Below are 25,025 nucleotides of genomic sequence, written 5' to 3'. Positions count from 1 at the left end.
GTGGTCTGGCCTACAAACACTAGACTATAAGCTCTTCTAACTAAAGCAAAATTTTCACAATATTGTACTGATTGAATAAAGTATCTATTTTTATCCTTATTATATTTATGGATTTATATTTATGTTCAAATTGTAAACATCTGGTGTAAACACTCCAAAGATTTTCTCTTACTAATTCTAATAGTCTAACGTTTACAAATTTTATTTAGTTTCAAATCTATTCATAACTCTGAAACTTTAGAAAAGTAAGAAAGAAAAAAGAAAAATTAAATAAAGGAAATAATTAATAATATTATGTTATAATAATAAAAATGTAAAAGGAAAATAAATTTTTAAAATTTCCAATGAAAATAGATTGTTACTGTATGGTGCATAATATAGCAATATACGCAGACTGTAATAAAATTTTATGAAAAAGACTGAATTGAGAGTTCAATCAAATTATAGTCAGAGATGAACTGAAATTGATTTCTTTCCTCTTGAAAGCATTTTTATAAGAAATATAACAGAAATTTAATATAACCTACATTTACAATTCATAGTGAATTATAACTAGCTATATATTGCAATAGACTTACTTTTATTTTATTACATTTCAATGTTACATCAATAAATGTATGTAATGCTTTATATTGTCAAACTTCTTCATGGCTTTAATGGTATTTTTTAGTGAAGGCATATTTATAAGCTTTTATCTTTCTGTACTCCAGGAAGCAAAACAATTAAATCCATATAAGGTCTCCGAAAATGTAAGACAATTTTTCTTGAAATCTTCTAATTAAAAAAAAAAAAAAAAAGTCTCCATGTATAGCCATATATATATACAAGACTACATATATAGCCTAATATATCTAGACTACATCTAAGGCCTAAAAAGCGTCTTATAACGAACCAAATACTAGTTTATTTTCTTCTTTCTTTCTCTTTTAAAACACAACTGTTTTGTTCTGTTACCATTTCTTATTAGGCGCATCTTTTTTGTTTAAAATAGGGCCAATTATTTTAAACAAACGCCGAGTATATCCTACAAATTTGGTTAATTTCATGACTTTCCCTCAAAAGGGGTGTAGTAAAGAAGATTTGGAGGTCTCTTCTGTCAAGGTCTACTAGGTTCTAAAAATAAAAATTTAGAAAGGGTGATATGAGCCATTTATATTATTTTAGAAAGTTGATCTCTTACCCGTATTGCATTCTGAAAACATCTGCTACTCATTAAATATATATTTCTAACTAATGAAATAAGAGGAAATACCTGCTAATGTAAGCAAAGTAAATACATTTACAATATTAATAGATAATTAGAAATATTAATTAAAATTGTAACTATTACTTAATGATAACAAGGTAGTCAACATTTATAGAAAGATTAAACGTACATTCATAACAAGCACATATTTCAGTGAGACTGGGTATTGTTAGCTTGGTATATCTGGTCTGCTTCATACAGCATTATTGATGCTTCAATAAAACATAACAACAGGGTAAACCAGCTCACTATTGGCGTGGCAGAATACGAGCGCGGAACAGGCCCTACGTGAGAAGCCGAATCACACAGTATTATAGACTGGGGAGTGAAGATACAGTCTATTAGTCGATATGAATGTATTTGTATGTGTGAGGAGACTGCACGACATTCAGAGTCTGTTGTGGACGACTGTATTGGATATCCATTCACTTGTATTGTGTACAATGTTGCACATTCTCTTCGCTTCATCTCCATAGATACAGAATCAGTCCAATAACTTGATATTCAGCCAGCCAATACTATTCGTGGAAAACCAGGACAGTTTATACTATATATTAACTATTGGATCAAAAAATTGTTCCTTTTTTCACTTTCCATTAGTAGCAAATAATTCTTCATATTTCCTGTCCCTAGGAATGTGAATTTTGTGATGCTTAATAATAATCTTATCGAATTAATGGACGCTGGCTCTTGGGTTTGTTGAGAAATGCATCTATTCCTTGACTTTCTCATCTAGGAATTTGACTTTCTTGGCCATTACTTTCAGTGCAGATCACATTCTTCTAATCGTAAACTAAAGCGGGTATTCAGCAAGACAGACAGCATTGTGTAATACTGTTACCATTCTGTCATACCCTGCAATTGTGCTTTTTACTTATTCAGAAGATATATTTCAAAGGTTGCTGTTTTAATTATTCTCTTTAGAAAGTTTATTTTAAGGTAGTTTTGTTTATTTAAATTACAATATATATAATTCCGAACCTACCAATAGATTAAGGTAGTAACTGAAATATCCGTTAGATGGCATAGGCTGTACAAGTTGGCTATATGTATTTTATTTCAACTTGAAATGTTTATTGTCAACAATCAAAACAGTATTCGAATTCTGACTCTCTGTCTAGTAGTGCAACTACATATCCTAATGTTTCTATGAAGTGAGAAGTACTCACTATCGTTCTGGTGAGTAACAAAATCAAATTTGCGCATTAATTAAAAAAAACTCTCTTATTTGGTTAAAAATTATTTTATATATTTAGTTTTTTTCTTATTTTCAGTTGTAATTATTATTAGAATTTTAGCTTTAAGATTTATTTCCGGTTTTTCATGCGTACATTTCTTCCCTTTCTTGAAATACAAGAGATTGTTTCAGTTCATTCAGGCCTCCTTTGGCCTTAGTATTCTATTTCAGGACCCACCGTTCTCACCGTGAAGTTAACCCATCTGAGGCACCCTTAAGGGTATTTTTATTTGGAAGTTTCTAGGTACCCTGTTCTTGGATAGCTTCGACTATCTGGCACCTTAAAACAGATTAACGAAAAACGGAGCCGAAATGTTCCGCTCGTTCCTAGACGGCGGTGACAAAGTAAATAATAGTTAATAAAGACTGGGTTTGCAACTTAAATCGGTTGGTGAAAAAAAAAGAAGCTAAATAACGAAAAGAATACTAAAGGGGCAAGGTAGTTATAGAAGCGTTGTGCTGCCCTTCTGGGAGCCTTCCCTTTGTATAGCGTGGTTTTCTCACTGCTGTCTTGTCTCTACCTCATTGATTTACAGGCGAAAATTGATTTTTCTCTCTCACTCTATTTACAAGTATTCCGTTATTGTTGGCCTTCTTGGTACCTTCTCTCATTACTTATAAGCTAGAATTGCTGCTCACCATCAGCTTAGAAACATCCAAACCTGAGCTACATCAGGAACACTGGATATTCTATTATAAAGTGTTAGGATTCTCAGCTAAACAAAAACTATTGAGTTTTCATTGAAATTAAAGAGTTGTAGAATAACGTTTGTTGCTAGACTTCTTATTGTGAAAACAGAAAGTAGAGAGAAGCAGGAAAGTTTTAGGTAGCTGAGGCTAGTTTCAGTTTACTTAAAATTTAACCCACGCTTGTTAATTTACTTTTTATAAGGGTATGTGTAAATTTCAATTTTCTTCTAAACTTTTGCAAAGAAGATTATCCTTCTGCATCAAATCTTAAGGTTCTATATAGTTCATAATACAAAAAGAGAGGAGGGGTTAAAAAATACTGTTTTTTCGTTTTATCTTTTCGAAACTTTGAATTTTTTTATTTATTAAACTTAGCTGCAGATGAAAGGTTCTTAATCTATTGGCGGCTGGTACCCAAAAGAATATGGATCTGCAGCCTAATGTACGAATTAAGTTTCTAACGGCCTACACATTAATACAATTTATAATTTTGAGGCAAGAACTTTAAGGCTCTTCCATTTTTTTTTTTTTAGATACATCCTTATTTGAAGAAAAAATCCAAGAAGTATTTCTTAATTTATAGGAAATTTTTAAATACTTTGTTAATTAAAATCAGGATTTTTATGGATTTTTCAAATATAAAATGTTTCCGATCGCGAACCCTTTCTAGTGAAATCAGTTTCTAAAAGGCTTTCAATAAATAAAAATAACCAAATTATTATTATTTTAAATAAGTGAATTCAAATTGTATTTGCTTAAAGACTTTCCAGTATTCCATTTAAAATGTTACGAATGATACTACATTAGAGAAACTATAAAGTCGGCCAAATTGACAAAAATATTAGTTTATCTTTCTCAAGTTCATACCGAGTAGAAATATCCCACTTGTTGATCACATATTTAAAAATAAAATTTTAAAATATATCCGTATTATCTCTTAAATAAATAAATAAGTTATAATTTTCAATTAGGCTAGTTTGAGAATTTAAATGAAACAATTATAAATCCAATCATAATGTAATTGAATTTCTTCTTAATAAAAAATAAAAGATTTGTGGCAGCATTTCTGGAAAAAAGTACTTAAAGCGAATTCTAACGGAATATTATGAGTAACTCCAATCTAGGGTTTGTTGCTTTTCGCACTGTGAACTGGCTATTCCAAAATTATGAATTGAGTAACTTCAGCATTCCAAAAAATAAAACAAAAAACTAGTTCTTTGGTTTAATCTATTATTTCGTATAGAAAAACCATTGATTTTTACCAGTATTGTTTACAGCTGGATGTCTCTATGGTACCGCAGATTTATTTCAGTAGTACCGGGCTTCAGTAACCGAAAACCTTCCATCAGAATGATGCAGACCCTAACATCGAAAACGGCTGAGTAGAAAATTTAAGAAATTGATGATTGTGAGATGTTATTCTCAATGTTGTTTCGATGTTACATAATTATGATGATATATAATTATCAGAAGTATTCTATTACAAGAATCATTTATAAATAGCAGCATATGACTGAACTTTATAGTCAAAATATAATTTCTCTAGGAATACAAAATAATAATCCATTAAAACCACCCACCCGCCTTTTTTAAAGACAGTTCTCTATTGATTTATAAATTGAGAAAAAGTAGTGTATTAGTAGTGTGTATTGAGAAAATAAAAAACAGAACAAATTAAAAAATCAAATCGATATTTACGAGGGTCGTTTGAAAAGTCCGTGCAAAGTCAGAGAGATAGCACCACTGGCGCGTATCGAGGTTATGTTTAGTTAGTAGCATCTCTTGGAAGAACACACACCAAGTTTCAGCCAGATCGGTCTATTTCTTTGTGTTTGGCATTCGTTTGAATCGAGGAAGTCGAGTGATTTTCAAAAAATGGACGAAAAAGAATTTCGTGTGTTGATTAAACACTACTTTATGAAAGGCAAAACGCCTCAGGAGACTAAAGAGAAGCTTGATAAACATTATGGTTACTCTGCACCTTCGATTAGAACAGTTTATAAGTGGTTTCAAAATTTTCGGAGTGGCCATATGGGCACAAGTGACGCTGAACGTTCTGGACGCCCTGTTGAGGTTACTACTCCAGAAATCATTGATAAAATCCATGATATGGTGACGGATGACAGAAGAGTGAAGGTGCGTGAGATTGCTAGTGCTGTGGGCATCTCGAATGAACGGGTACATAATATTTTGCATCAACATTTGGACATGACAATGCTATCTGCAAGATGGGTGCCGCGATTGCTCACGCTTGACCAAAAACGAAATCGTGTGAAGTGTTGCAAGGACGGTTTGCAGCTGTTCCAGAAGAATCCGCAGGACTTTAAGCGTCGTTTCGTCACTGAGGATGAAACATGGATACATCACTACACTCCTGAGACCAAAGAACAATCTAAACAATGGGTTACCAAGGGGGAATCTGCGCCAAAAAAGGCGAAGACCGTTCCTTCGGCCGGAAAGATTATGGCGACTGTCTTTTGGGATTCGCAAGGAATAATCCTCATCGACTATCGGGTAAAACTATTACAGGTGCATATTATTCATCGTTATTGGACTGTTTGAAAACCGAGCTGCAAGAAAAACGCCCACGATTGGCCCACAAAAAAGTCATTTTCCATCACGACAACGCACCAGCTCACACCTCAGCAGTTGTGGTCGCAAAATTAATGGAAATAGGGTTCCAACTCGTTTCACATCCCCCCTATTCTCCAGACTTGGCTTCCTCGGACTACTATTTGTTCCCCAATATGAAGAAATGGCTGGCGGGAAAAAGATTTTATTCAAACGAGGAGGTGATTACAGAAACGAACGGCTATTTTTCAGACTTGGACAAATCCTATTATTCGGAAGGGATCAACAAACTAGAGCAGCGTTGGACGAAGTGTATAAGCCTAAAAGGAGACTATGTTGAAAAATAAAAAAGGTTTACCCCAAAAAATTAAGTAGTTTTTATTTTTGCACGGACTTTTCAAACGACCCTCGTATACAAACAAAATTTAGCCCTCTTTAATACCGCATACATTATAAAGAGAAAAGGGAAAAGTCAGAAGACCTAGCGTGGGAGTGTGGAAATCTTCTTCAATAAGATTAAAGGTTAGTCAAACTAAAAGGGTCTTTTCCAAGGTGCCTCAACCAATCAGTTTAACTCTGTGTACTGTCAGCAAGGCTTGTTTTTTTAACCCTGTCAATAGCACTAACATTCTCTTTCGGAATACTCATCAAGGTTGATGAGATCAATCTTCTTCCTCAGTCTTATTCAAATAAAAACATTACTTGTTAAACAAAAAAAGAAGAACCAGTTATAAAAATTTAATTATTAACTTAATCCTTCTACTTGCCTAGAGTTTGGGAAAAACGTTTATATAACAAGAAAAGAAAATAATTACACAGATGAATAAAAAAACAATTAAAACATAGAACTCTGCGCCTTTCTTTATACAATTAGCATAACAATTTAAATTAAACAATAATAAATTCAAACATAATGTAATTGAATTTCTTCTTGAAGAACAATGAAAGATATTTGGCAGAACTTCTGGTGAAAGTTTCTTTAAATTGCGTTAATCCTTCATGACATTGCGATCAGCAACCGCGTCAAATGGCATCATCATTCATTGCCCTCTTATTTCTAACAGTACCAATTAGTGAATCTGATCGTTATGCTTCTTGCTAGGATTTTGTTGATGCAAAAATATTTTTGTAATCGTTTAACTCAATTTTCAAAAAAAAAATATTTGTAATGACCGAAATAAAAGATTAACAAAATTATTTTATCAAAATAAATAGACCGAAAACTGGGGGAAAAAAAGCTCCAGATCCTAATGACCCCAAAAGTTGAGGCATCTCAAATAAAAAAAATTAGAAACTTTAAAAAAGTGTTAATTAAAGTGATATGTATTCATAAAAGTATCCAAAAATCTTGAATGAGAAAATTGCTGGTTTTGTAAACCATCAAAATAAATAAGAATTCTAAAAGATGTTAATTAGTGACCGATTTGGCCACAGTATTCTCTACTTGGATACAGTTTAATTAGCACAAGTTCAGAAGTTTGTTGGCTGTTCAAACAATGAAATCTATAGCAAATGCTTTGAGGTAACAAGTTGAAGAGACTTTATTGTATTTCTGAATGTAATTATTGCACCAAAAAAAAAAAAACTATACTGTGAAAGCATTTGCTTCACTTAATGAATTTCAATTTCAAATAAATCATTCATTTCAAATAAATGAAAGTTGTATTGCATATTTCATTTATTGCTTCTGTTAATTTATTGCGTTCAAATAGAGTAAATGAATATTTAATTTGACTGATTTATGTAATTTTCAACATTTTTAATGTTGCCCAGAAAATGTTATAAGTAATTCAATTTTAAAAAATATCAAGTACGCTAACTTCAGTTAACTTTACTCAAAACTTTAATAATAACGATAAACTTAAAATTCAGATACTCATTATGAAGGTTTCTTTCTTATTTGTGGTAAACTTCATTGAAAGCCCTCCTTACTCCGTAAAGATTATTGGTTTCTATCCGCTTTTTAGTCTTCACTACTATTAATTTCAAAACTCATAACATCTGTTTTCTTCAACTGCCATCCCTTCCAAGATTGTTATTTAAAGTGTTATTTTTTAGATTTCTTTCTTGAGTAACCTCTGTAAACACCTTTACTTTAATAGCTTTACTTTTCTTTCGACCATTCATCCCTTTCTTCCTTTTGTTCATTCATATTTGAACAGTTACTCTCCTAAACAGATATATGCTGGCTAGCACTGGTAGAATTTGAGATAGCTACTTTCATGAACCAATGCTTGTGGGGACAATTGCTTCCTTTAACAGATATTTGTTGAGTAGTTGGGTTGGGATAGTTATTTTTCTGAAATGATGCGGCCAAAAAGAAGTTACTATTCTGAACTCCGGCGTCCCAGGAACTGTAACAGATGCATGCAAGGATTGTAACTGACCTCAACAGATGCTGGCTGAGAAGTTGCTTAGCTGGGTTAGTTAGTTGTTACTTTTCAGAATTGATACGTGCAGAAAATGATGCGCTGTTCTGATTATAACTACCGCATACTAACTACATGCATACTAACTACAAATAGTCTACGCTTGTAGAAAATTTACTCGGATAAAAGCGACAATTTAAATCATTACCATACTCCAATTAAAAGTGTGAAGACAACTTTTCTAACTTCATTAAAAATACAATTTCATCTTTTCACGACGATGAGGACAAACTCAAATAGAAATCAAATAATTAAAATTAAAGCATACGATTGAAAAAAGTTTATGAGAATGTTTTGCATATCATTAGATAAATTTATGTACCACGGTATCAGATCAATACTGTAAAACAAGTTTTCAAGAGTCGGTTTCTTGTCATAGCTTCATTTGTTTGGTTCTGAGAATGGTGAGATGGTCTACTGGTGGAGATCAGACCGTCCTTGCCAAGGCATTCCACCCATTTTCTTTACTTAATGTATTAGTTCCAACAAAAATTATGTGATTAGCGGCAGTAGCAGGTTCTTGAACGATTGGCATCTATTGAAATGCTGAAAATTCCAAATGACGAGAATTATTGAAACTAAATCTCTGTTTATTGCATTAATAATTCATTTAGTCTCTAAGAAATTACTTTACCAATCTTTTACCACTATTGATGATTGGACTGTGCACAGAATTTACTTTAATTGTTGATATAATGAATTACTTTTTAACCAGGATTGCCTCGTTTTTAACGTATGATCTCGAGTCCCAGCCGGATTTGGTAGTTGAACGCAAAGCCCGCCTGAAAAAATTGGCTTTAGTTTACTTCTTCTTTTTTTTTCACTTTTCTGTATAACTTATTTTCAACTAATAATGTATGAAGCCACCAGCAATTTTGATGTAATCTCAGTAATTTCATCAATCCACTATGCCTTTACCCACACCAGGAGCACTGCCATCAGAGAGCAAATTATTTAATAAATGTGAGGTCTGTAATCAGATAGAGGTTTACTATCATGGATATTGTAGATAAGCATTGATTGTGATAAGCATTGATTCTCATTTAAAACAATATTGTATGATTGGCAACCTTAGGTTCATTAACTTTTTAATTTAACTCTTTAATTCGGGCGGGAAGTCCCCGCACCCCGTGGTGTCGCAGCAGCGAGCGATCCTTTTCAATTTGAACTGGTTCAACCTTGGTTGTAATAAATTAACAAATCGATCCCCGTTCGATGCAGCTCGATTGTTGGCAACTTTGTCTTTTTTTTTTACTTACATGTGATCTCTGATTTGACTCGTTAGTCTGTTTGTAATGGCGGCATTAAATCGTTTTTAAAAATGTTAGAGGGTTGATGTACTTCAATACTAATGTGGATTTCTCTCACCATTTATGAGTTTAACCATGAGAAGTTATGAATATGTTAGCATGATAACTATAAGATGCTCTTTCAAGATGATATCGCATTGGCGACTTGTAGTATTATGAGATATTTTTATGCTGATGAGATCATTTCTTAGATATAATATTTACCTAATCTAATAGCATGTTACTGCTGAAAGTCATTGCGTATAGCCATTGTGCTACAAGGGTATTAAAGTCATAGAATTTGTAAAAGAACTAAAAACAAATAATTCCAGGGTAAACTAAAAAAAAATCTGCACGATTATAATACCTCAGTAAAGAACCATTGAGGGGAGAAAGAAATAATAAAACTTTATATCATTCGCAATGGTTTATGACTAGTTTTACGAATGTTATAAAATCATTCTCATAGGAATTTCCAGTTGTGAAAAGATTGAGATAAGATGAGCATCCCCATGTTATCTTTAATTTGGTTCTAAAGTTGATATTTATATTCACTTCCCAGAAAGAAATGTATACTCGTCTCTCACAATACTCCGCTTTTGCGAACACCAAGTTAAAAGTAGCGTTCTTGATACATGATCAAACCACTAAACTCATGGTAAATGTTTTACAATATTTCAGGAAATAATTTTTAAAGCATCAACGCAGAAAAATGGAATAAAATTAGCATTGCCGAAGACAATTGCCGTCAGCCACGTAAGCAATCATTTAATTCCAGTTTTCTACTTTCTGTTTTTCATCTTAGCCGTAATTAAAATTAAATGAATCTAATTAAAATTATTAAATATACGTTAATTCATTTTGCCTTTATAATTATTAGTTTTAATCACATTAGTTCCAAAGATTTTAAATTAAGTAATTGAAAAGTGGTTATTATGATTGCAAATTTAGAAATAACAAAGCGCGCAAGTTGCTGCAAGCCAATGATAAGCTGTGAAAATTTCTAAATTGCAGCTTAAACTGTTCATACTGTAACAGATGGCCAAGTCGGTCTGAGGTCGGCCTTAATACTAGGACCAGAGGGACAGAAAAATTGTACAACATTTGACTTTGTCACCAACAGACCTAATGGATTGAAATATTTAATTTAGTCTACTCTCAAATTGGCTCACTTTAATATTCTAATATATAGAGCTATGTAAGCAAGCACATAACATAAATTACTTCACTCTTGTTTACTGCAACTTCTTTTTTCTTTTAGGAATCCTTCTACTCCTCGGCTCTGAAGACCCTAATATCCGTCTCAACTGTCATTCTTCTTGGTCTGATAGTCGCCTACCATGCTCTAGAAGTTCAGGTAATTTCATATTTTTATCTTTAATTTAATCATAACTAATATTTTGTTTAGTTTTAACTGTACATAAGATTTCATTCTATCGTTTATTTAGCCAATTTCAAACTCATACGGTATGCCCTTGTCATTTCCTTCTAATATTATTCTCCGAGCACTGACTGTCGCCAGTTACCTCAAATACATTTTGTTAAAGTTCGTACTGCTTATTTTCCCAAGTTTTCTTTTGCCACTACCTAGGCATTTTTTCCTTAGCTTTGTAATCATCCTGACCAACTTATTACCATATTGGTTCTAATTTCGAAATATCTAATAGTAGTGCCACTTTAAATATTCTAAAAATAAGTCGTCAATAATGTATCCACAAAATACGCAATTTATACAAGTTAAATATTTGCAAATGAGACGATAAGAGCGATAAATTACACAGTTCTTCTCACCAAAGATTTTTAAATTAGAATTAAACAAAAAGCAACATTTCAAATTTCTAATAAGTACACTTATAAAAGCCATATGCCTAAATTCGAGAGCTGAAGTTAATGCAATTATAACCAGAACGAAATTTAATTATAACAATACCATCTTCATAAACACCATTCTAAATACCAAAACTTGCTAGTTTGTTTTCACGTAATGCAATTTATTAAAATAACTCTGCATTAGTTTCTAACTAAATGGGTTGTTCTCTTCCCTTATGAAAGCAATAATATATTAAGACCAACGAATATAACAATTATAAACCGGCACAGTTCTTCTTAAGTGTTACAGATAATTTAAAATTGTCGGATGTACTTAAAAAATGTAATAGAAAATCAATGTACATTATGTTCAGCTGAGCGGTGGCACTACTTTTACTGTTCACTAGAGATAGTTTTCCAAACTTGCAATTTTGAGTTCGATTCAGTATAACAAAAAAAAAAAAAAAATTGCAGTGGTCAATTTTGATATTTCACCAAGTCATTAAGAACGGAGTCTTATCTCAAGATTGCCTGTCGTATATCCTGGGGTTTATCTGAAAAGTTTCTTTTTTTAGGTAAAATTTACTTATAACTTATATATAGATAGTGAATAACCTATATTTACTGAAAACTGTATAGGTTAGATTTTATTTTTTTTATTTTGTTATTTACAATTTGTATACAGTATACAATAAGTAAATATGAAGACTATGATGAACTGATGCGGGAGGAGAGAAGCTACCCAGCGGTAGCACTCTCTGCAGATTTAAATTTAAAATAAAAACAGTTTAGGAATTAAATATTTTCGTTTTTAAATTTTAGTGTGTGAAATTCGGGTGTCGAGTCTTCGGCGTCACCAGACGTTGCAACAAATAGCCTTTTGATCAATCAAGCGCTATTTATCAGTTTTCAGTTTAATTGTGGCAAAACGATTCCAAAGATTTTGTGATGTTTAAATACATACATATGTTGCACATGTAACTGGGCCAACAATGTCTGTGAACACTAACCTAAATTTTATTACTTTTATTATTATCTTATTAGAAACTTCTTTTATTTTCAAATGAAATATACTATTCGATAGAGAGAAACCAGAGTTTTTCATTTTATATTCAATCTTTAATTTTTATTCAACAGGAATATCACAATTAAATGTTTAACAAAACAACACCCCAAACGAATGCAAAAAAAAGTCTGTGAACACTTTGCAGATAATAAATCATTCTTACACATTGTACGTGTACGCATGATACGTGTACGTATTATAAATTTTAAAAACTTGTAGGACCTCCTTTGTTCCTAATCACTTCCAACAAGCGAGCTTTCATCGATCCTACTAATTTTGTGGTCGTCAATGTTGGAATTTTATCCCATTCTTCTAAAATAGCGTTTTTTAATTGTTCACGGTTTCTTATTCCTCTTTTATTTATTTGGCGGCTGATTCATCCCACAAATGTTCAATTGGGTTAAGGTCTGGCAATTGTGGTGGGGTGTTTAGGCGCCGGGGTAATATATAAAAGCCATTCCCGAGTTTTTAGTGCGGTATGTTTCGGGTCATTGTCTTGTTCCCTCCAACCCTAATTTTTTTGAACTTTCTCTTAAATTGCGTCTTAATAAATCCACATACAGATATTGGTCCATCTTACCATTAATTAGATCTACCTTGCCCACTCCTTTAGCACTCATGCACCCCCACACCCGAATGTTACCTCCCCCATGCTTAAAAGTTGGCTTTATATTTTTCATTTTCATAGCTTCATTTTTTTTCGCCACACTTTTTGTCGTCCATTAGACCCACAAACATTGAATTTCGACTCATCTGTAAAGATTACGGTTTCCCAGAAACTAGAAGGCTTAGAAACATATTCTTTCGCGAAATCCAATCGGCGCTTACGATTTATTTTATTGATAAAAGGTTTTTTCCTCGGGACTCGACCGCAATAATCGTATTCATGTAATTTATATCTAATTGTCTGTGGTGTTACGCTTACACCATAACCACTTGATAATTCTTGACTGATTTTTTGAGCGCTTGTCCTGGGTTCTTCTCGAACAGACTTCAGAATTTGCCGTTTTTGAAAGGAATTAACTTTTGGTGGCCGTCCACTGCGTGGCCTACTAATCACATTTCCTTACTTTTTAATTATATTATGCACCGTTGAAGGGTTTTTTTGAACTATCTTCCCTATTTCTCGAATACTTTTTCTTTCATTTCGCAACCTCAAAATAAGTTCCCGAATTGGTCTGGGAACTTCCATATTAGTGGTTAAATATATATTAATTAGATTATTTATTCACAAAACTGACTTTTGTGGTTTCTACAATACAATAGAGAACTTTGTAACTTTATTCAATCGTTTTTCTGTTTGTTATCTTAATGTTTTTACACATTTACACAGCTGTTCACAGACTTTTTTTTTTGCATTCGTTTGGGGTGTTGTTTTGTTAAACATTTATTTGTGATATTCCTGTTGAACAAAAATAAAAGATTGAATATAAAATGAAAAACTCTGGTTTCCCTCTATCGAATAGTATATTTCATTTGAAAATAAAAGAAGTTTCTACTAAGATAATAATAAAAGTAATAAAATTTAGGTTAGTGTTCACAGACTTTTTTGGCCCAGTAGGTACTACTAAATTTTATTTGAAATTTTTTTATCAAAAAATCAATTTTAAAGGGGGGAATAATGGTAACCGTCCAGTTTGGTAACCGTTCAGTTTTTCCTATCTATTAAATGGTAACCCTTCATCAATGATGATTAGCTCAATGTTCAACTTTTTAATAGTGAACTTAGGTCCATACCCGAGTGAAATGACGCGGCGTTTTCGCTAAATTCTTATTTCGTTAAGCCGAATAGTGTAATAATCATTTTTTCATGAGTAGCGGTGTTAGCCTTTATCAGGCAAGCATTTATAGCTGTATCAATAAATAAATCAATCAGAAATTTGTCAGCCATCATGTTTTTCTTATTCTAGTCACGCAGTTCCCATCGTATTAAATTCCTTCTGTAGTTTCCAAAAACATACTTTACAAATTTTGCAAGCTTTCTTTACTCATTCTGCTTATAAATAATCAATACGGTAGATAAGGTAATGAGGAAGTAAGAATAACCAAGTCCATACATGCAATCTCTGGCAGGTATTGTTTACTGCTTTTGAGAACTTTTATTAGTTAGCTTGTCGGTTGACTAGAACTACCAATATTTTCCCTGAAGAATGAAGACATATCAGGAAGTTCCATGCAGCTCCTACAGTCTGTAACAGTTAATATTTAAGTTAACATAAGAAGAAAGAGTTAGCCTTGTACTTGCGCTAGTTATATGGATACTATGAGTGAAAAAGGAATATGAAAAGACGAGAAGTATCACTCACCAGATATGCTGGTGCATAACCTGGCAACTGCAAAAGAGGCGTTGGATCTTCGGCTACCAAATGTCACTCACCAGTAGAAGAATCTACCACCCACCACTCTCCTGAAAATACAAAACTTATTCTTCTCCCACAAAGAAAAAGAACAATTGGGTTAATATCCGATGAAAGTGGACGCGAAGCCGAACGTAATAGCTAAGCCTTCTTGAATAGGTAGGAAAGCTGTCATTTACTTCATTAAAATTTTCAAGCAATATTTTCCCTTACCTAATAAGAGAAAATGACTCATATTTTTTTCATTAATTATTTTGCAATATAAAAGGCACTGCAAATTTCCATGGCTTTCTGTTTAAATAATTTTATTTATTAATTTCATTTTTGTATTTATTAAAAAGATTTATTCTTGTTTTAGAAGTTTTAAAACTTTTGGTTAGTGGAAGAAAATGTTTGCTAAAGCAGAAAGGATATTTCCGAATATTGCTGTGAAATTATTATTTCTTAATGTGATGGTAGGTTTAATTGAAGAGTCAATGAATGTTTTGCGAAATGATGCATTAACTGGAAGATTTAAACTTGGCAGTAACATGAATACGTATTTATTGGCAAATTGTATTGGCGTGATGATTGGGGTTTGCTATATTATTGGCGGATGGTTGGCCGATTCATACTATGGTAAATACAGCGTGCTAGTCGGTAGCATGATCACGCATACATTGTTCTCATATCCATTGCTTGGAGTTGCATTCATGGATGATCTCTTCACTAATTTCAAAAGTCATATTGCCGCAGTCTTAATTGGTTATGTAGCGTACGGCTTTACAAAATTTGGATACGGTTGTATGATACCATTAGTCTCTGAACAGTTCAGTATGCCGCAGGACAAACAGAATCTTACAATATATTACCTCTTTCAATTTTGGTTATTAATTTTCTGCAAAATGTTAGCAAAACTTTTGTTGCCGTTAATTTTTAGCACAAAATTTTGCGCTGAAAGTTCTTGTGATGCTTTTATATTTTTCATAGGTATCGTTGTGAACTTCTTATACATAATGCTTCTATTCCGTTTTAAACGTATGTTCAAAGCGACTCATTTAAATCATCGTTATGTTGAGAAATGTGCTTCAGTTATGTGTCAGGCCACTTGGGCTCAAATTAAAAGAAGTTTAACCAGTAAGGAAAGTCAACCAAAAGAAGTTTGGTTCGATTTGATTGAAACTGAAGAGAACAGAGAAGTCGTAGCGGACACGAAATCTGCACTTGCTATATTTTCAGTATTACTGCCATGCCTTGGCTATTTCGCTACTGTTGAATACCTTCCTCATGTATGGCATATCGTCGGTTATCATATGAACACTGATTTTGTACTGTTCACATTGCAACCCTATCAGTTACATGGCATTAAATACTTGGTGGAATTAATACTTTTACCACTGTCTTATCAAGTATTCTATCCAGTGTTGCGAAAATTTGGTCTCACTTATTCCAAAATGGTGTGCATTGGTTTTGCTTTTGTACTGCTCGCAATGTGCTTAGGAATAACTAGTTACTTCCAAATGAACTCAGCAATAAATCATTGGCAGCCAATCGAAGAAAATGAAGCTTTGATCATAATATATAATACTATGGCCGTAGAATGCAATATCCAATCGGAATGGACTAATCAATTTATGTTGAAACCACTAGATATGAAACAGATACGTAATTTAATTTCATCAGAATGGGAGAACAATGTCTTTATAATAAAATGTGGGAATAATCTCTTACTGGAACAGAAAATGACTGAAGAAAAAGAACGATCATTTAGTTTGGTAATAATGGAAGCGGAAGACAATAATACAATTGCAGTAAAACATCCAGTACGAAAGGTATATAGTTATCTACCGAGAGTGTATGTTTATTGTGGAATATGGCCAAAATGTCCTGACAGTATGATTGAGATGATATCCACTACATCTACTATGTGGGTTCAAATTGCAGAAGTACCGGAACCCGGATTTTATGTAACATTTGACCTTCCCGAAGTTGGTAGATACAAGTTGAACATTGCTGGACTCATTAATAAAGTAAGTCGTTTTGGCAGTGGTGGTTTGTACAGTTTTATCATCACACAAAGTCCAAAAAAAAGCGAATCGGTGGATCTTTCAAGTTTTGAACTGAATCCTCCGAATCCTATTCATATCGTTTGGTTTGCACCACAAATTCTAATGATCTCTATTGCTGATATTCTGGCCTATGTTCAAATCCAAGTTTTTATCTATACACAATCGCCGACCTCTCTAAGAGCATTCATCTTTAATGTGGTCATCGGTTTCGAAGTGATAGGCGAAGAAGTGCTATCTCTCTGCTTTAAGAAGAACCTTTTAGAATTATTCCCTCAGTATCATTTGTGCATAATTACACTTGCTTGTCTTATTCTTTACAGCTATGCTAACGCTAAATATAAATTTAGAACTATTTATGAAAAGGAGATTCGATAATGAAAAAAATACACTAAAACATAATCTACCCATTGAAGAAATGTTACCTCACTCAGTTAATTACAATGTTTAATTTTCAAAATTGATTAATGATTTTTTGAATGTAAGAAATGATAATTTAAACCTTTAAATTTAATTTAAGAATATTTAAAAATCCAAAGAGGCTATTAATTAAATAATTGATAACTATAATAATTTTATTTAATAATTGATTTGTTGATTTTTATATTAAACACATTGCAGAAATAACATCCCAAAGACCTGGGATTTAGAGTTCTGTTTTGAGGGTCAACATTTAAATCTTTCTTTTATTTAGTGAAACGTCCTTGGATTTTTACTCGGTATTTAGATGTTCTCAGTACTTGTAACCTTCTCTAATTTCGGCGAGTAGGTTCCGTTGAAATGACTAGCTTTTATATATTTAGTGGATAATATCCCAGACTCCATGAAACTCGCTTTATCTTAATATTGAAAATTTTAAAATATAGTTCAAATAAAACTTACGATTGACGAATTTTCTTCAAATTCGAAAATAGCAACCCATTAATTCTTCCTTTCGCTTCCAGGTGAGAGAACGTATTCCTTCTGAAGATATTCTTTTTTTTTTTTTTTTTTTTTTTTAATTTATATCGGAAATACCCATTTTTCTCATGCTTTTAACAAGAAAAAATTGGATTGCCAAGTTGTGTAAGAGTCTATCTATCAGTCAGGGTGCCCCACTGGCAAAACAGTAACATAAGCGGAGTCGGACAAAATCCAAACCGGATTTAAACCAACTAACATTCACTTTGTCCGGACAAATGAACACTAACCTAAAGGGAACAATCTAAGCTCTTTACCAACCGAAGATGCTGAACTTAATTTGCTCACAACCTGAACAATTCGACTTAAGATGAAAGATTGTTTTCTCCCTTGATCTCATAAACTCTATTGGTAAGAGCCCCGTTAGGTAAAGATGCCTCCTTTTACCACAATGTCCAGGAGCTTGAAACGTGACAAATACAAAATAGGACCTTAATTCAGTGTTTTCGGTTGCCATCAACCCAATGAACTCATCCATAATTATTTGTGCCTTGTATGCTAATAAAGGGGAAAGGCAACGCCAAATTGTCTGGCCTAACCACAATCTCATTTCTTGAAATACATAGGTAGAAGAATATCTTTGCAATAAACAAATTTCTAAAGTCAGCACCCACTAAGAACATTCTAGCGTCAATTTCAAGACAAAGAAATAAGAATTTAGTGCACACATCACTTACCCTTTACTGTCTCAACAGATACTATTTCCAATACATGCAGAATTCCGCACTAGGTCATCCGAAATATAACAAAATCCACCATAAATCTTTGATGGAAGACAGTTGTTCATTTACTACGGTCAAATATTCTGCAGCCTCATGATAGCCCTCTGCTCTAGACCTTTCATCATTTATGGAACCATGTATCTGAACTGATTATCAACTGTCACCACACCAGATACCCCGTCATGAATTTGCCTCTCTCTAGAAGGCAATCTAACGCCGTAACAAATGTAGATAACAGAATGACCATATTGTTTATCTTGTCAAAAGCCACAAATCCTCTAAAATGGAATTCCCTAAAAAGGTTTTCTGAAAAGGTTTCCCATTTTTTCTGCATTTCTCCTAAAATTAGATGCGACTGCCTTCTGGGAGTTCATAATCTCTGGTTTATCCTGAATTTTGAATCAAGGCATACAGTATAGAATAGTATATTTTATAAAATTTCATCTTTCGAATTCATAATTTTTTTTTTTAAGTTTTTAAATTCTTCTAAATATATACCTTATCAGGATTTAATGCTCTGGATTTATAATAATGCCTGTTTCTCTCAAAACCTACCCACAGCGCTTTGAACAGAGCTTCATTCAGAGAGTACAAGTATTTCGATAGGTAGCATAGTTTTCATATGTGTGCGGCATTGACTGACATTAAATTGGCGCCAAGCGATGACAGCACTAGACACCGAATGTACGGTAAGGTTGCCCTCCTGCTATGGAATGCAATTAGTGCTCACTGCAAGCTACTAACAAAGTAAGATATAACAATGGCCCGCAGCGATGTATTAATCTAACCTCACGTTCAACGCCGGCTGCCTTTAACCATACCCACCAAAATGTCACAGTTAATGGGTGGTCATGAATGGCCCATTCTTTGTGTAATGCTTAAAATTCACTTCATCTTTGAATTGAATAATTTTCGTTTTGTGCTATCACTAGTATTTTTATCTTGCATTTTTTCTTTAACTAAAACGCTAATGCTGAAAACGATGACTGACTGAGTCACCGAATTTAACAATAAATCAAACTTAGGATGCAATAAACGTACATTCTACTCTGGATGTAACAGCATTTTTTTACTGTTACGCTCTGATAACTTTGTTAATTTTTATTGTTTAGTAATACTAGTTTAGTTTAACTAGTATTTAGGGTTAAATTTTTCTAGTCTGAGAAATTACGGTATTAGATTTCGAAAAGAAATGTCTAAATTGCATTTTATGAAATGACTACTATTTGTCGTGGAAGTAAGTTTTCTAATCACTTCCATAAGATACGCTGATTGATAGAAAATTAAAGCTTCCAGAAAAAATATTTACGTATATGTATATTTTTTTTACTTTTTGATCTTAAAAAAAAAATTACTTTTTTTTTATTTTGCATTTATAATTACGAACTTACATTGAAAACAACATATTTGCATCTTGAAAGTGTAACTGAAATATACTTTAATTGTTGCAGTTGTTCATGATCGACAATTGTGCAGACGATTGGAGGATAGCAATGACATGGCAACGGATATCGCAGATCAGCACAGAATTGGCGATTTGCGCTATACATCCAATACCTGGCCATTATTACTTTTTATGGACTACTAAATTAGCAAATAAAGGAGGTGATATCGGTATGCGATGGGTGCCGTACGATGTGGCTTTGTCTTTGCCAATGTTCCTGAGACTGTATCTAATATGCAGAGTGATGTTGTTACATTCAAAATTATTTACGGACGCCTCTTCACGTAGTATTGGAGCCCTGAATCGTATCAACTTCAACACCAGGTTTGTGCTGAAGACCCTGATGACCATCTGCCCGGGGACGGTCCTCCTTGTCTTCATGGTGTCTTTGTGGATAATTGCCTCTTGGACGCTACGCCAATGCGAAAGGTGAGTTCACTTTATTACCCTTTTAAAATTTTCCCAATCATTTCTAGTTTGACAATATTAAATGAAATCCAATTTGATTTTTTAAATATTATTTTTGATCATACATTTATTTATCTCCGATATTTCAGGCTTAATGTTCAATACAATATTTCTGCTACTGTGCTCTCATTGTTTAAAAATTTCCGGAAATCATGTTTTTCGTATTGTGCCATCTTCCAGAAAAGAGGTTTTCGATCATTAAGATGTCGTTTCCCAGGCAAAGATTTCGACCAGAAATTTCACTTCATGCTGGCACTGACATCATCCTGATGATAGAAAACTCTCGATGAACACTGCCGAAACGTACTGCCCTAGAAAAAAATAACGGTAAATGTAAAGAATAGTTACCCGGAGGTGTGGCCTGATTCGCTGTTACTATATAACTCGCCATATTCAAATATAAATATAAAACTATTTCTTTATTTTATATTTACATTTAAATCTGGCGGGTTATATGGTAACAGCGAATCAGAATCACTTCGATTTATTTATTTAAGATTGATAATTTTATTTAAACCCCCCTTTATGTGGGGGCTTTGCCCCCACACCCCCTGATTTATTTATTTCTTAATGGAAGGCTTTGCCCCCACACCCCCTCCTAACCTACCTAATCACCCTCAATTTTTTAATTTAAGTCACAAGATTCATAACAATAATTACAAAGAACAACACAAAAGAAACTTACCTTATTCTGTGGAGTCCTTTTCCTGAGGAGGGTATACTTGGCGGACTCCCTCCAGAAAATCCAAACCAACATCCATACAAAATTTTAAAACATTCATTACTCCATCCTCACTCACACTACATTCATGTTTTAATTTAAAAAAAAAAACTGCAAATTTAAAACGCGCATGCTCATAAAGTTACAAAAAAAAGGCACCTCAAGTCACAAACAGGGCACTCGCGGGAACTGATAATACATTAAAAAGGAAGCTGTTGCTATGCAGTAAGTGTACTGCGCATGCGCGCGAAACATAAGAGGTAAGAAATTCAAACAAATTATATACAGTACATTGGCGGGAAGTAGTTTAAAAACTCAACGGTAAGTGTGCTGTACTGCGCATGCCCTAAAAATAATCAGGCTACACCTCCGGGTAACTATTCTTTACATTAGCCAAAATAACTTTCTTAGAAACCCTTTTTTTCCCTCAAGGAAAAATTCCTACAATATAATTTTTGCCCACATATATATAACATCTTCCGAGAAATTTCCCTCTTTTCAAGAACATTTGAAAAAAGGGCAGATAACAATAAAGCAGAAATTATTCAAATATTACGATCAGAACAAAATATGAAATGGTCAAAACGTTCAATAAGAATAACTCACTTCCTCACAGACGAGGGATTCATTGTTTCGTTTTTGCTGCAATATACTTAAAGTAGTTGAATTAAATTGCTATTATTAAATTGAAACATAAAAGGGTAATATTTTTCAACATTATTGTTGAAAATATTTAAACCTAATTTTAAAATAAAAGAAATAATATTTCACAAAAAGAAGAAGTATAAGAAAATTAAATGAGGGTATAACAGTTCTGTTATTAATGAAGACAAATAATTAGAGATAAAGGAATTCCTTGTTTTCCCAATTAAATACAATTTTATTTAAGTACACACTTAAATAACAAACCAAACTTCGTGTAAAAAATGGTTCGAATTATTATATAAATTCTCAAATAGCTCAAATAAACATAAATATCATGTTTTTTAAAATTGTATTAAACATTTGCCTGAAATATAAATATATTTTAAATTTAACTAATAAAAAAAAAGTATTTCCAATTAATATCTATAGAAATAATAGAATGATTCCTATTACCATATTGTATTTAAATCATGCTGAGATATAACTGAACATCTATTTGTTATTACTTCTTTAATCAGAGAAAAACAATAATTTATTAAAATATAAATAAGTATAGGATGAAAACAGAGTAAGCAGAGCATGAGTAGTTTTATGTTGTGTACAGTAGTTGAAGCTTACAAGGATAAGTTATTTTATTCTGCTTTTTGCACTGTTTATTGGAATGTATACGTAACCGTAGCTAATAAAAAAAATGTAAGACACAAGCTTATACATAAATAACTTGTCAATAGTCCTTTCTCTCTCTGAATCTTTCTGTTTGGATTTATTGTGCGTTTACAATTAAAGAGTGAAAGCCAATGTTTTTGATTGGAAGAACATTTGTAAAATGTTTGTTTGATTTAAGCCTGTATTGGTTGTACCTTTGCTGTGCTACTAGTGGAATAAGTCTATTTGTAAAGTTGGTGAAATCCCAAGGACGGATGCAAGTTTAAAAAGAGATGAGAGCAAGAGCTCTGTGTGACCTATTTACTGGGAAATATATAACTTATATTCGGTGTTATTATGTTTAAAATTTCATCTCCTACCAGAAATTTGGTTTGATATACCATTTTCACAGCATACTTTTGCCATTAATAAAATTGGACTTGGAATATCGGTATATTTTTATATTTATTGATTTTTTTTTCAAGGTTATTGTTCGGATCTTGGGAGATAGGATCCGGTCTGTGTATTTGGATCTAGGTCTAGCTTTTAATGTTATTTTTCTATGGAATAGCTTTATGAGCTGGTGTTATATCACGGTTCGCCTAGAACGATTTTAATTGAATAGTTCACCAACATGAAAAAGTTTTCTTTCTCCTTATTATTTGGGTCAAAACTAACCAAAATCCACTGAAAACTAAATCGGTTTACGTTAAAGATTTTTTTTTTTTTCATTTTTCAGGTAAAAAAGGTTTGTTTCTTTTGCATTGTTAAGCCTAATAAATGGAAAAACAATACAGTTTTTTGCAAAACCAATGCATGCATTTTGAAGCTGAGGGAATTTTCGACAGATTGATGTATTTTATAAATGATAAAAATGAAATTTCGACATTCAAAATCAATAAAAAATATATTTTTGAGCAAAATAAGGCAAATACAAGGGTTTCTCGCATTTCATAGCTTACTTAACAAATAAATCATCTTTTTTTGTAGAAGAGAATGGGACTTTTCAAAAATGAGAAAAATTCCTGCAAAATACAATATTTATACACTGGGAAAAGTGAAATTTTCCAATTCAAATTCATTTAATGAAACTTTTTGGATTAAAAGAGCCCAAATAATTTTTTATCGCATTACAGGGCTTAGTAATCCAAAAAGTTTCATGCAAAAACAATGCAAAAAAGCCGTTTTTTACCTGAAAAATTAAAATAAATAAAAATCCGCAACGTAAACCGATTTGGTTTTTAGTGGATTTTGGTTAGTTAGTTAGACCCAAATAATAAGGAGAAAGAAAAATTTTTCATGTTGATGAACTTTTCAATTAAAATCGTTCTAGGCGAACCGTGATATACATATACATGTACTATTCCCTCTTCGACCAGCAAGATGGTAGAAATATGTGTTTCCCATCCTATTTTTCAGTTCTGCTTCATATATTAAATTAATACTTCGTTCCAAATAAGTTCTGTCATAATGATCATTAACCCATAATATTTCTTTTTTTTTTTGTTTTTTACTGTGAATCATTCTATTTGACAGATTTCCCAAAATTCCGCCAAACTTTCCGGTGAAAGTATATGCATTTATTATTTTAAGATTTAAGAGAATCGTTAGCTCTGCGATCGCATTTCAAAAAACCACCAGTCTAGTCAAACTTCTAATTAATGGAATAAGACCGCGACAAGCTTGTAGGCAGCTAACTCGCAGTTTTCTTTTGGTATTTATATTTTTTTCTTATCTTTTTTTTCTTTGTAAATATCCTTAAATCGGTGTGAAGTGTGCTCTTAACCATTCTTTAAAAATCATTTAGCGGCAAGTGATGTTAGTGTGAAGCTTATGAGAGTTTTCTTTAGCTTTTCCGCTTCTTCATTACCCGGCATACTCACAATCCTGGAATCTAACTCCTCCACAGAAACCAAGTTCAATAAGGATACTAATGAAAACACTGCAATTTCAAAACAGCACCAATCTAGCTGTGGACTTGTCTAGGCACAACTAATTTACTGAAACTTAGGTGCCTTTATTGCAGTAAACAAAATAGAAAACCTTTTATTTCGCATTATTATTATCTTTTTGGAGAGTCTGATTGAATGTGTTAGTTGAAAAGTTTGAAAGTGTCTTTTCTACGAAAAAGGGTGAATATTTGCCAAGATAGTGAACAAAAAATTATTTAATTATTGAAAGAATATGTATGATTTGATGTTGTAGTGAAGCAGCTAATCCAACATGTAGCCTAGCAGTGTAGCATGATAAAATTTTAGGCTTATAAATGTGCATTAATATGAGCATGTTTAAATAAAATTTGTGTAAATGGATTATTAAAAAATTTAAAAAAAAAGAAGAAGCTTTTTAACACTGTACAAGATAATAGATGAGTTTGAATTTTAACTAAAAAGTTAACTATTAATAATAAGGAGTACTTTTTATGTTTATTTCTTTATACATTAGAGAAAAATGAAATCCAAGAGCTTTTATAAGTAGGACTCCTCCATTAATTTTAATCTTAAAGACATGAATTAACCTGTTATATTCCCTGTGTTTGTTAATATTTTATTTATTTATTCGTTTGTTTATTTATTTTTTATTTTAGACAAAGAAATATTCTATATATTATATGTTTCCTTTTCATATTCATGACCATAAGCGTACAACCTTCCAACGACCCATATGCAATTGGGGAATTA

The 25,025-nt window shown here is 32.4% G+C and overlaps 1 protein-coding gene and 1 long non-coding RNA gene across 14 annotated transcripts in view; one reads left to right on the top strand and one right to left on the bottom strand.

The window, feature by feature from the left end:
- The window catches only part of SK (small conductance calcium-activated potassium channel), a 636,287-nt gene that overhangs the window by 558,582 nt on the left and 52,680 nt on the right, over positions 1 to 25,025 (top strand). For 6 of the 13 annotated variants that reach the window (XM_074123003.1, XM_074123004.1, XM_074123007.1 and 3 more), the window contains 2 exons: positions 10,724 to 10,819; positions 19,873 to 20,294. In XM_074123003.1, the coding sequence (XP_073979104.1) occupies positions 10,724 to 10,819; positions 19,873 to 20,294 (518 nt within the window). Of the gene's footprint in view, positions 1 to 10,723; positions 10,820 to 15,083; positions 16,704 to 19,872; positions 20,295 to 25,025 lie in introns of those variants that run through there. The other 7 variants (XR_012456884.1, XM_074123000.1, XM_074122999.1 and 4 more) reach the window with 2 other exon arrangements.
- LOC141451561 (uncharacterized) lies at positions 11,660 to 14,781 on the bottom strand. Its single transcript, XR_012456886.1, has 3 exons — positions 14,644 to 14,781; positions 14,395 to 14,526; positions 11,660 to 11,825 (listed from the first exon to the last, which is right to left on the bottom strand). It is a non-coding gene; the product is annotated as an uncharacterized lncRNA (long non-coding RNA).

The sequence above is a fragment of the Rhodnius prolixus genome, unplaced genomic scaffold, assembly GCF_049639745.1.
Source record: "Rhodnius prolixus isolate KJV_2025 unplaced genomic scaffold, Rpr scaffold_8, whole genome shotgun sequence".
NCBI lineage: Eukaryota > Metazoa > Arthropoda > Insecta > Hemiptera > Reduviidae > Rhodnius > Rhodnius prolixus.
This window is presented reverse-complemented; position numbering and strand designations above follow the sequence as displayed.